This window comes from Talpa europaea (assembly GCF_964194135.1).
Source record: "Talpa europaea genome assembly, chromosome: 8".
Classification (NCBI taxonomy): domain Eukaryota; kingdom Metazoa; phylum Chordata; class Mammalia; order Eulipotyphla; family Talpidae; genus Talpa; species Talpa europaea.
Window position 1 is genome coordinate 59,041,630 of NC_140075.1, and position 14,178 is coordinate 59,055,807.

General features: G+C 38.3%; 1 protein-coding gene across 1 annotated transcript in view; it reads right to left on the minus strand.

Moving 5' to 3' along the window:
- LOC311175303 (uncharacterized protein) overlaps positions 1-9,399 on the minus strand; it is a gene marked incomplete at both ends in the record, with an annotated part of 64,089 nt that extends 54,690 nt beyond the window's left edge. The window contains 2 exons of the mRNA XM_084240200.1: positions 487-1,442; positions 9,207-9,399. Of these exons, the coding sequence (XP_084096326.1) occupies positions 487-1,442; positions 9,207-9,399 (1,149 nt within the window). The remainder of the gene's footprint in view (positions 1-486; positions 1,443-9,206) is intronic.
- Positions 9,400-14,178: the final 4,779 nt, after the last annotated feature.

Sequence of the window (14,178 nt, forward strand, 5' to 3'; positions counted from 1 at the left end):
GGTTGAGCGCTGGGTTTTGAAGCTGCCTGCAACCTCAGCAGCGCTGGTTCGATCCCCAGCAGCTGGGCAAGGGTCCCACATGGCCCGCAGACCTCTCCTGCCGCCCGCTGCTCCCCTCAGCAGTGTATTTCATCAATTTGCCTGTTCTGCTCCCTGCTCTGGCTCTGGTGAATCCTTTCACCCTCACGCACTTCTGACTGTACCCAGTGCTAGTATAAATAAATAAATAAATATTAAAAAAAAAAACTGCTTAGGTATTTAATATATGTCATTGCTGTTTCAAGGAAGATGAGGTGAGCTACGAATGCAAGAACTGGGACCATAAAATGAGATTCTATACTGTATTTGCCAACTTTAGATAACCAGATACATGCTTCTTGTAGTGAAAGACTAAATGATAGAAACACAAAAATAACAAGCATATGTGTTCATTGCAAAGAAAAATAAATAAGGATTTGTGTTACTCCTCACAGTTGTCTAAACAACCTGCTTGGAACCCACATGTCGGTTCCTTAGCTTTCTCATGGCTTCCTTTACATCTTTATTTCTCAGTGTATAAATCATGGGGTTAAGAAAAGGAGTGAAGACAGTGAAAAACACAGAGATAAATTTATCAATTGGAAAGCTTTCAAAGGGCCAAATATAGATGAAAATTAAGGGGCCAAAGAACAGAACCACAACAGTGATGTGTGCAGACAGGGTAGAAAGTGCCTTGGACATCCCACCAGAAGCTTGGCGATGGACAGTGGCAAGGATGACAGTGTATGAAATGAGCAAAAGGAGGAAACAGATAAGTGACAGCAGGCCACTGTTGGTGAGCACCAGGATCTCTAAAACATAGGTGTCTAAGCAGGCAAGCTTGATCACGAGGGGGAGGTCACAAAAGAAATTGTCTACCTTGTTGGGTCCACAGAAAGGAAGATTGACTGTGAATGCCAGGTGGCTGGCTGAGTGCAGAATGCCAGTGGCCCAGGAGACCCCCACCAGAACAGCACATACCCTTCGGCTCATGATGGTCATGTAGTGGAGAGGCTTGCAGATAGCAATATATCTATCATAGGCCATAGCAACTAGAAGTACCATCTCACTACCTCCAAAAACATGCAAGAAAAAGATCTGTGACATGCATCCCTCAAAGGTGATGGTCTTGTGCTCATTGAGGAAGTCTGCAATCATCTTGGGAGTGGCAAATGTTGCTTGACACACATCAATGAAGGAGAGATTGCTAAGGAGAAAGTACATTGGAGTCTGCAAACGAGAGTCAGTTGTCACTGTTAGGATGATAAGAACATTTCCCAGCACTGCAGCACCATAAAACACAGAAAAGATAAAAAAAAGGAAGAGTTGGAGTTCCCGAGAGCTAGACAGGCCCAGCAAAATGAATTCAGTAACCACTGACTTATTGCTCCATCCATTAATTGAATCTGAGCCGCTGAAGTTATCTAGAGGAAGAACAAATAATTAAAAGATTAGTCCTTTACCATTTTGCAAATCAAATAAATGCTTCCATTCCAATAATTATAAAAATAATACAGTGAGTCTATGAGACATTGATTATTCACATTTACTGTTAGGAATTTGTATTTTTCCTATGATTATTCTTATAACTATGAATTTCTTTTTACTTCTGTATTTGTGGATAGATACAATATTGAATGACAGGGATAGATAGATAGATAGATGGATAATCACATAGATGAGTGGATGGATAGTTCTGTTTAATAGATATGTCAATATAGAAGGAAGGAAAGAAGTTGAGTATTTGCCATTGTATTCTAACAAGTTTTTTTGTAAAAATGTGTAAGATTTAACCAATACTTTAAAAGTCAAATATACTATACTTACACATTAAGTTTACAAATAGCAGGGAGTGAGCAGAAGAGCCTAGTGCCTTTTTAGGCCAAGTGTAAAATCAGCCCAATCAAAGGACATCAGAGAAAGGAGGGAAATGTGACCATGAATTTGATTTACCTGCAGTAATAAGATGAGAAAAAATTAATTTCTAACAATTTAAATTAGTATCAGCAACAGATTATATTCACTTTTCTGTCTTTAAGCAATTAGTTATTATAATAGTGTGTTATATGATTTATCAGTGAAAGAAGTTTCTTCCTAGAACCTCAGAAACACATTATCTTTAAACAAATATAGTTCTTATAGTATCATAGTTGCACTGTTTACTTTTTTCAGTGAGATTTCCCTTTTATAGTTCTTGAATTTGATACTATTGATACTTATTTTGACATGCTACTTACTCTTCAAAGATGTAATTTTAATTAGCATGATATTTTTGCTAATTAAATTTATATTTTGCCAATGATTTTATAATCTATGTTTTCTCTATTAAGGGCCAATGCCACAATAATAAAAATGTGCTTCCAAAACCTACTGAATAGCATATTTTTTGTAACAAACTCAGTCACAAATTACATAAGTCACCTGCTCTATACTATGCAATCTAATATACTCCAAAAGCAAGACAATGAAAAAAGAGAGAGAAATATTATGTTCCACCCTCATTTGGTTTATGTCCTAGAGGGGAAGGTGTAAGGATTGGTAGTGGTAATTAAACATGACTAAATAAAATATAGGGCCTCCCTGCTGGTGCAAGCGGTTGGGACACAGCTTGTGAGGCTGTCTGGGGCAGCTGCAGCATGAGTTCAATCCCTGGCCAGGGAGCTACCCACATGGTGCAGCAGACCTCTCCTGATTTGCCAGCTGCTCCCCTCAGCAGTGTATTTCAATCTGCCTATTCTATTCCCCACTCTGTCTCTGGTGAATCCTCTCACCACCCCCCCCAACGCACACACCTCTGGCCTCTACCCCAGTTCTTGTATGCACAAAATAAATAAATCTTTAATAAATAAATTAATATAATATAATATAATATAATATAATATAATATAATATAATATAATATAATATATAAATTGTGTCAGTTAGTGCTAAGTTGTATATAGAGAATAAAGCAAAGCAAAGGAATGTGGACTAACCAGGTGGGTATAGAGAGCCTCACTAAGTAGATAACATCTTAGCAGAAACTGGGGGAAATAAAGGTAAAGTCTAGACACAAAAGAAATAGAAAATATATACAATAATATATGTATGTAAAATAAGCATTATCTGGGAAATATCAGTAGAATTTTGGCAGATTTATTAGAAATTTAATGAAAACTTAATTTTTAATATTATGAAGCTAACAAATGCTTAATTGGCTTTTCTGATCAGAATTCTTCCTCATAGGCTAAAATACATCAACAATTTTAGGGAACTATAACTCACTCTTTAAAAAATGACATATATTAAAAACTATATTCTAAAATTAAATAAGATATGAAATTGCTTTCCAAACTCTAAATTCCATATTTATGTATATATAAATATACATCCAGATGCAAATTTGAAAAGCAATTTTATATCTATTCATATAAAAGCTAATTGAAACACTCAGATATCTAGGAAGTACTCTCTTAAATGAAGCTCCTCCTCAGAATTCAGAAGTTGGGAAGAACTCCCTGTGTGTCTATATCCAAACTCAATGGAAGCTAGTTAAAATACATTTTTCAATCAAGGTAGGGCTTTCAAATATTTAGATCATATAAAAATATAAAAATTCTAGTTGCTTTTTTAGTATTATAGCTTAGAGACTTTTGCCTTTTAAAACATCTTCCCATACTTAATGTGTTTATAGGCCTGACAAGAATTTGCAAACTGGTAAATGTATTAAGCCAGTTTTCTAGCCAAAAAACTTTGTCTACAGTTAGTTTCATTGAATTTCCTCAGTTTACCTCTACAAGTACAGGCAGAATATCTCTAAAACCAATCCAAAAGTGTTTTTTTCATAGTTAGAGAAAATCATCTTCATATCCACAGTTGTGTGTTTAACCAGTCTTCAAGTAAAGCAGAATGAAATTGTGCACAGGATGCAATAATATAAACAGAACCAATGATATCAGAAGATCTGAGTTTAATTTCTGGCTTTGGTATACTTACTCTTTATTTAAATATTTGTCCATTTGTTCCAATTATTTGTTCCAAATTATGCACCAAACAATCTGTAGGCATGGGGATTTAAACTGGGTCCAAAATGATAGGATTCTTTTCTCAGGCAATTCACCAAAGTTCTCTGAATTTTTTATTTCTTTTTTGTTGTATCACTCTATAAAAGAGCTATGTAAGAAATAAATTGATAAATAAATATTAGCTGTACTATCATACTATTATAATTAAAAGTCAAATAAAAAGTTTTGCTTCTGTTGGGGTAAAGCCAATTAGAATGGGAAAATATCTATTTCAGTACAGATTAACAACCTAGAAGACATTGAGATAAAAAATAAAGTAAAATAAAATGAAGTTAGGATGAACTATAATAATATACCCACAATATATTAAGCCTATAATTTATTAAAACAATGAAGTAGATTTTGACCAAAAAAAGGAAGTAGAAAAGAAGCCCCATATGGCTCTTCAATGGTCTTTCTGTTTTCACCTATAGTTACTTCCAGTCTTTAGAATTCCTTTGCCTTAATCTGTAAAAAAGAAAGAAAGTAGGGTAAACAAGAGCAAGAAGTATATTTCCAGTGGTATCATTCTTAAAGAGGAAGGTATTCTTTAATGTTTCATTACGAAATGATTTCAGATTTAGAATGGAGAATTAAGTAGTGCCTTGTCTTAGACCAAAAGGTTTTTGGAGATAACCTTTCCTTGGTGACTGACTTTGGAAAGCAAGCAATTATAGGTCTCTATCTAAATAAAGATAAAGTGGAATGTGAAACCAGCTTTCCATTTAAGAAGAAATATGAAATTTATATGTGGTACTTTCTGGACTCTGAAATTGATTTTTCTGAACTCAGGCATTTAACTAAAAGGCATTCATTCAAGTAGAAAGAGAAAAGTAAAATTAACAAGACTAGAGATCAAATTGTAGAAGCTTCTCCTTCAGGTCAAGTTGAAGGTTGCTCACAGATACACAAACAAAAAAAAATTAAAGGTTTTTGTGATGGTGATGGAGATGGGAGGCTTGGAAAGAGTCAATCAAATGCATGAAAAAAAAAAAAAGAAAATGAGCTGGCAATGAAGAGACCCTATTTTTATGGGGAAATTGGCTTCTTGTCACTGTGTAGATAATTAGCCAGACTGGATAAAGTTTTTCAGACATGAAAGACTTGGTTTAGCCACTTTGCATTGATACGTGATTCAAAATCACATAAATATATAATAATGCGGATGCAAGAGTTACAAGCTAGGGGCCTCCCTGGTGGCACAAGGGGTTAAGACGCAACCTATGAAGCTCTCTGCAGCCACTGCAGCATGAGTTTGATCCCTAGCCAGGGAGCTACCCACATGGCGCAGCAGACCTCTCCTGACTCACCTGCTGCTCCCCTCAGCAGCGTACATCAGTCAATCTGCCTGTTCTGTTCCCCACTCTGTCTCTGGTGAATCCTCTCACCCCCACTGTATCTCTGGCCTGTACCCCTGTTCTTGTATGCATAAATAAATAAATCTTTAAAAAAAAAAGAGAGTTACAAGCTAGAAAAGGTCCTCAGTAAGAAAAAAATGCAGCATTCTATATTTATATAATGCAAGAAGAAAAATTGCTTAGTTAACTTCACACAAAACACAGTACTAAATAACTACTATCTCATTTATCCTTACAACAATGCTGCAAAGGAAGTACTATGATTATCTTAACTTTTTAGTGAAGAAACCACATCCTAATAACAAGTTAGTGTGACAAGGGCACAATGCTGGTCGATTGTGGCCTGCCTACTCAGAAAACACATACCACTGTATATTGCTCACTTAGGAACCTTCCTTATATCTAGGGAAGTCTGCCTAGCATTAAAATAACAATTTTGGGCCTCCCCGGTGGCGCAGCGGGTTGAGCACAGCGTTGCGAAGCTGTCCGCAGCTTCTGCAGGGCAAGTTTGACTCCCGCTGACCAGGGAGATACCCACATGGCAAGGCAGACCTCTCCTGTCTTGCCCGCTGCTCCCCTCAGCAGTGTCTTCAGTCTGTCTGCCTGTTCTGCTCTCCACTCTGTTTCTGGTGAATTCTCTTGCTCCTCTGCCTGTACCCCAGTTGTATAAATAAATAATTTTTTAAAAATAAAACAAAAATAACAATTTTGTGGCCCATCCTATACCCCATCATCATCTTTGTTCTTTCAGAACTATATCACCAACATGTTCACCTTGACAGGATGGCTCAATCCATCACTGTGTTATCAGCGTCAATAATCAGTTTGATATTTTGTTTTACACTTTAAAATCTTACATGTTACCTCCAAGTTCTCATATTTAAGAACCGAAGTCAACTTAATTCTAGTAGTAACTTTATACTGTCTTTAACACTTTGAGTGATAACATGTATTTGCAATTAAATCCACGTACCAGTTTTGAGAGAAATCCCAGGGGAGTAATAACAAGTTTAAGAAGAGAGACCTCCAGAATCCATTGGTTTTTTTTCCAAGAGTGAATCATAAGATCCCATAAAACAAATATTAAATATCATACCACACGCCCCCAAATCTCAGATAACCAATCACGTAGATTGGAATAGCCAATTAAAGAACTTCCTTTGTGAAGTGAAGTCATCTTGCTGTGGGAGTTATTAACACAATTTGGTTGTTTTCCCCAAAACAAAATGGTAAGAACTTTCAAATTGTTTCCCTGTGATGCAAATGAGGTGAACATCACAAGGGGGGAATGTAGTGCTGGAGAAATGAGAAACATTACCTCTGCTCTCATTTTATAACCAGCCTCCCACCTTGTCCCTTTTTTTCCATTGTTTAAAGTGATTATATCCCTCAGCAATGGTCCATAGGCTCAGAGTCTGAAGAAAATATATCAGAAGAAATGTAAACCTGCCAGTGGACCTTTAAGAATTAGAATTTTCTTTTGTCTAATCCTTTACTTCTTCCTTTTCCTGAAAATACTGATGATAAATGTTTTCAAACTCCATACTACATAGTATGCTACCAAAAAAATCAGGAATTCATTTACTCTTTAGTTATTTTAAGGCTAAAACAATATTTTTAGCAAAATATATATCATGGTTGGAAGGAAAATGACAGAACTGAATTTGCCAAATTTCCAAATATGTGTGTTCATTTTTGTATTTCCTGTAAACTTTGCCTATTTCAGAAGTGAAAACAATTGTGTCCTTAACTCCCTTTCTCTTGAGAGAGAGATATTCTAAATTGATAAGCAGATTTCAAAGAAGTAGTAAATATACTAATATAATGACCAAGATCTCCAGTTTAATTTCCTGCTGTATTAAGCTACACAAAGACTTCACTATTCCCTGGAATGTGCGATCTTTGGAACCAAAGTTGGAAATTTACTTTGCTCCACAGGGGGATCAAAGTTGATGGGATATACCAACCCAGCTAAATAATTTACTGTGTTCCACACTCTGCTTTTCTTATGGATTCTGAAGTCAGGTGTTCGCAGATTATTAGTATTTTAGGACCACATCCTGATAAAAATAAAAATCCATTTTGAGTATTGAGTATTTCTGCTCAATACTTCAGAATATATTAATCGTAAGTGGATAGAATTGCTTCAATATAGACGCAACTTGCTTCAGATGTTGTGTAAAGATAACTGAGAGAAGGACTGAATAAGTTTTCAGGTGACATAGGAAAATGGTTAACTTTTTTTTATTTTAACATCATTTCTTTAAATTTTTTAAACAATATTTGCCTCCCCCCCCCAGCCTTTCAGATTGAATGGTTAACTTTAAAAAATATATATATTTATGCATACATGAGCTGGGGTACAAGCCAGAGATGCGGCGGGTTGGGGTGGGGGGGCAGTGAGAGGATTCACCAGTGACAGAGTGGGGAACAGAGCAGGCAGGCTGACTGCAATACACTGCTGAGGGGAGCAGTGATGGGTTGCTCTCTGGCCAGCCAGGGATCGAACTCCTGCTGCAGAGGCTGAGGATTGCTTCATAGTGCGGTGCTTAACCCCTTGCACCACCAGGGAGACCCAAAAATGGTTAACTTTTGAAACACAGTATGTCTTCTATCAGTGGACACTCAAATTCTTTCTATAACCAAGCTTTTGAGAATAATGCTGCAATCAACATTGTAAAGCATATAATTTCTTGATTTGATGGTTTCATATGATAGAAGCTCAAAAGCAGGATTGCTAGGTCATAAGGTATTTTCATTTAAGATAAATCGAGATCACTTTCAAAATAACTGTACCAGTTTATATTCCCACTAATAATGTTATAGCATTCCTTTTTCTCTGCATCCTCTCCAACATTTGTTTTTGGGGAGCTCTTTAATATGCGCCATTCCCACACTAAACAGTACCACCTCATGGTTATTTATGTATTCATTCACTGAATCAGTACTATTCTATAATCATCTACCATTTGCTAGGTTCTGTGCCAGGTCCTGGTGATACAGTAGCAATCCTGAGAGATTCAGTTCTTGCCCATGTGGAGTCTATAGTCTTGGGATTTCTTGTGATTCTGAATCTATTCCTCCCTTTGTCTACTTCTTCCAAAGTAATGACATTTCTAGTGACCCAGTGGTCTCAGCCAGAAAGTTAGTTCCTTTTGATCTCACTCCAATCTTCAAATCTGCCTGGCCTGCCTCTAAAACATTTCCAATTTACCAAATTATTTCCATTTTAACTTTCCTTTCTAAATCTTCATTATTTTCCCTTAACTGTTACAAAAGCTGGTCTCCAAACTTCTGTTATTTAATTCATTCATTACTTCATCCAGAGTGATTTTAATTCATCTAGTGTGATCTTTACACATTCCTCATTTTTAATTTTCATCTCATGACATTATTGCTTCCTTCATAACACTCATTGCAATTTGACTTTTTAATTCTTTCATTTACATATTGTTTCTTTCTCCTTCCCTTCTCTCTACCCAAAACTATAGTCTCCATGTGGTAAAAACAGAATCTCTCAGCATCATTGGTGTATGCCCAGACCTGGTACAAAACATAGGCAATGGCAGGTGATTCAGTAATAGTACTGAGTCAAAGAATGACTGTATAAGTGACCATGAGGTGTTTATTTTTATTGTTAAGAATTTCTATTCAGCTTTGTCTTTTTGAGAATGTCATAAAAATGGGATCATACAATGAGTTTTCTCTTTATACTGGCTATTTATTTTTACCCAAAATAATGCCTTTGATACTCACAAAACTATTGTATGAATCAATGGTTGGTTACTTTGGACTTGGCCATTTGTCATTTGTCTTTGAGTTTTGTCCAATAGGATAATCGGACAAAAACGTTTTTGCCTTTTCTTGCCACTATTGAAGTCCTGAGGGTAACATGTGAATGAGCCCATGCCAGTCTGTTGGAAGCAATGGCATGCTTGTAAATATTTAAGAATTGCAGGTCGGGGATTCCCAATGTCCATGGTGTAAATATTCTTACTATGACTGATTTGGAGAGGTGTCATGTTCCCTATCCCCAGTTAAATGCATTCACCTTGGACCCCAAGTCCCAGGGTGCCTAAGCCAGGTTTCCTGAGCAGGGGAAGTAGGGGCAGGATCAACAAGCTATGTTTGGTATATAACTGGTGGCCTTGTACTGCTGGTTAGCTGGAGGGATCGTATTTGACCACATGTTAGTCAATTTATAGTCTTTCTCTCTCTTCCTCTCTCTCTTACCATCTTCCCCCCTTCCATTCTCCCTCCTTTGTAAATGAATCTTTTTAAAAAATTTTTTAAAGATTTTTATTTTTACTCATTTATGCATACAAGAACTGGGTTATAGGCCAGAGGTGACAATCTACTGGAATACACTGCTAAGGGAAGCAACAGATGAGACAGGAGAGGTCTACTGCGCCCTGTGGGTTATCTCCCTGGCCAGGGCCTCAGCAGTGATACCATGATAATGCTGAGACTTAACCCCTATGCCACCAAGAAGGTCCTGTAAATGAACCATTTTTAAAAAATGTCTATCTGCATGTCTTTGTTTGGTCTTGTCACAGGTAAGGATTAATATCCAGGTGACCCCACTTCCTTGGGGAGTGGCCACCACAAGCCATAAGCCACCACAGTTTAGCGATTACCTTAAAATTCCTGATAATTCAACAATCAACACTTAAGGGCTGCTGTCAGCTAACTCCAGCCACCAGAGAGGCCTGTGGAGAGAACTGAGGTGCCATGACTGACAGCCAGCTTCTTCTGCCACCCTGCCAACTACCAGATATGTGAGTGATGTATTCTTGATCTTGTAGATTCCAGACTCACCTGAAAGTTCTGAAGAACCCAGATGTACTAGTTCATATCAAAGAAAGAACCCATCTGCTGTATTAGGCAATACAAATGGCTGCTTTACATCGGTAAGTTTTGTACTAGTTCAGATCAAAGAACCCAGATGTACTAGTTCAGATCAAAGAAAGAACCCATCTGCTGTATTAGGCAATACAATGGTTGCTTTACATTGGTAAGTTTTGGGGTGATTTGATAGGTAGAAAAATCTAAGGATACAATTCTACAAATCTAAGGATATGTACAAAATCTAGGATACAATTATTTATCATTTCATTGCAGCTCACCATAATGATGCCTTGAATGGTATAAGCAAATGATAAGCAGTTTCTGAAAAACTGATTCAAAAAACACCAAGATAATCAGTGAAATTTTCTTTTCACTGACATGAGTGGCTCTTTGTCATATTTCTAGTGCACTGCTAGGTCCATGTAAAAGTTGAATTATTTATTAAAAATGTGGAAAACGCAACTGCAATACAGAAATGTAAAGTAACTGTTCACACTAGCTTCACATCCCAGTTGGCATTAGCTGGTTTCATTTCTCCATCATATTTCATTGTGACTTTTGTAAAGCACATATATTCAAAAAAAATTTACCCAAGCTTCTTGTCATGAGATATATGTCATTTTAAAGGTCAAATTTAAGCTGGAAAACACAAACTAAAACCAAATATTTGAAATACGAGCATTTAGATATATCATTCCATTCTCGCCTTCTTTTAAGACAGGACAATTTAAATCAGTCCATATATCTAGGACATGGGGGCAAATAGGCAATAACTTTGTTATTGAGATTTTATGCCATATAATTTGCATGGAAGTGAATCAAACCAGACACCCTTAAGCTAGACTACTTCTATAGTTGGGCAATGAAGATAATTAGCCACTATGTGGGCCTATGTAAAGACGGAATACAGAAAATGGCCTTTAACATTATCCTCTCCTTCTAAAACTGGACGTTTCAGATTGTCTTTTTTTTTAAGATTTGTCTATTTATTTATTTTGTAGAAGAACTTTATATGGGCTCATAAGCTCATAGGGGCTATTATCCTTAGTCTAGGTTCCTTCCATTTTCTGTTTTTAAATATGTTGCTTTCGGGCCTCCCTGGTGGTGCAAGGGGTTAAGACACACAACCTAAGAAGAAACTATCTGCAGCCACTGCAGCACAAGTTTGATCCCCGGCCAGGGAGTTTACTCACATGGCTCAGCAGATCTCTCTTGACTCGCCCGCTGCTCCCCTCAGCAGTGTACTTTGGTCAATCTGCCTGTTCTTTTCCCCACTCTGTCTCTGGTAAATCCTCTCACCCCCTCATACCTCTGGCCTGTACCCCAGTTCTTGTATGCATAAATAAATATATCTTTTGAAATAAATAAATATGTTGCTTTCCCCCCCCTTTATTTTTGGTTATTTAATTGATTAAATTATTTTAATTTTAAAGATTTGTTTATTTTTATACAAGAACTAAGGTACAGGCCAGATGCGCAGGAGGGTGAGAGGATTCCCCAGAGACAGAGCAGGGAACAGAACAGGCGGACTGACGAAATACACTGCCGAGGAGAGCAGCGGGCAAGACAGGAGAGGTCTGCTTCGACAGGAGAAGTCTGCTTTGCCATGTGGGATTCTCGCAGGCCAGCTGGGATGGAACCTGTGCTGCAGAGGCTGCAGACAGCTTCACAGTGCGGCGCTCAATGGCCTGCAGCGCTCAACGCCTGCGCCACCAGGGACGCCCCTAAATTATTTTTAATGGAGGTAGTATTTGGTATTGCCACTATAGTCCACCCACCACCAACTCACCCATAGTCCACCACCATAGACCACTGTGCTTCTTCCCTCTGTTTTTACTCCTTCCTGACTGCCTGACCCCCTCCTTGGTGCTTCAGTTCTATAGTCAACTATCAAGGATTAGTTTTTAAGTTTGCCTTTATCTGACTCTTGCTTGACTTAATTTATATTCCACATATTAGCAACCCCATCTGGTATTTATCTTTCTCCTTCTGACATACTTCACTTAGCATTATCGCTTCCAGCTCCATCCATGTTGCCAAGGTTTCTTTCTTAACATATTTTCTCTCGACTATAAACTTACCTCTTCCTGATCATACCCAATATTTTTGAGAGAGAGGACTGTATCAGTGTCCTCACTTTATCATCCACCATTCACTTCTCTTGCTGTCTTGTTTTATCTCCATTTGCTCTATTTCAGGCCCTTTTCTGTCCTGTGCCCTCTGGCCTGACCCCTGTGGACTGCATTATGTAGCCCTTTTGAGCCTCAGGCTTTAATTGAAATTAGAGAGTATTGCAAGAACTGGCTGAGTTGAGAGAGAAGAGAGACATGTAGATATTTCTTCCACTTCTCTTATCTGCCACATCATGAAAATTCTGGTGGTAATTATGTCCTGGACTATTTAATATCTTGCAACCCCCTCCCTTGCTCCAGGTCTCACTGTTCATTTCTGTCTCTTGTCCTTTCAGGCTGAGCGGTCATTTCTGCTGCTGCCAGTCCCTGGATGCTTCATTTAATCCCACTAAGATGTCTATAAATAGTTGTCCCTTGTGTAGTATCAACCTAGCATCTGTTTTTCTTTTTGTAATGTAAGTGCCAATGTAAACTTTAATTGCTTAGCTATCCACTTCAAAGATGGCTATCTCAAATAAACACACAGTCAGCCCCAGGACTACACAAAGAGCAAGGCTACCCTCAAGCCCACACTCTTTCTTCTTAGAGATCTTGGTTGCTTTCAGTAACTGACCATTTTAGCTGCTGTATCTCTTCCTGCCCTTTAAATGTTCACTATCTTGTTTTAAATTCATCAATAAAGGGCCTCCACAGTGGCCTGGATGTTGAGTCTCAGGCTGTCACCCCCTGAGTTCTATCCCTCCCCAGGGAGCTACCCACATGGCACAGCAGACCTCTCCTGTCTTGCCTGCTACTCCCCTCAGCAGTGTATTTCAGTCAGTTTGCCTGTTCTGCTCCCCACGCTGTCTCTGGTGAATCCTCTGACCCCCCCACACCTCTGGCCTGCACCCCAGTTGTTGTATGCATAAGTAATTAAAATTAAATAAATAAATTCATCAAAAAAAATGAAACCAAGAAACCCTAGGCTCCCACCCTCTACTCCAATAAGAAGTAGAATCCCATTGGCAATCACACCTGATTCTTTCTCTCTCTGCCTCCCCACACCCACCTCACTGTGTGACCCCAGGTGTGCCTTGCAGGTTCCAGGTCCCGTAAGTAATACGCTTTTCTCCCTAAAGTCTCCTCATGGTTATTACTGAGGGCATTTTGCAAAGAAAATAAAAACAAAGATCTGCCTAACCACATGTTGGTTAAGGTAGGCTAAGACAGGCACACATCACTGCCAAATGTGTTTTCTGTTTCCTCTAGTTACCTTACCTAGTACATTTCTTTTTAAAAAAAAATGTATTTTCATTTGTTTATGCATACAAGAACTAGGGTGTCGGTGGGAGATGCGGGGCCTGAGAGGATTCACCAGAGACAGAGTGGGGAGAAAAAAGGCAGGTTTTCTGAAATACACTGCTGAGGGGAGCAGTAGGCAAGACAGGAGGGGGTCTGCTATGCCATGTGTGAGTTAGCTCCCTGGCTGGGGATTGAACACATGCCTCAGTGGCTGGCAATAGCTTGACAGCACTGAGACTTTAATCTCTGTGCCACCTGGGAGGCCCAACTAGTGTATTTCTTAACTGGCCCTAGTCTGCTCCCAGACCTCATCATTTATTTAAAACTACTTCCACTTATCTCTTGTTTTAGCCACCTGCTCAAAACCTGCAAAAATAAGTGACTTGCCTAGACAATCCATTAAATAAAAGTCCCCTAGTCTTTGTGTAACCTGGGGCTAAAGCTGAATGCTGAGGTAAGCCCACTGGTGAGTGGCTCTGGTGAGGATGAATAGCCCCA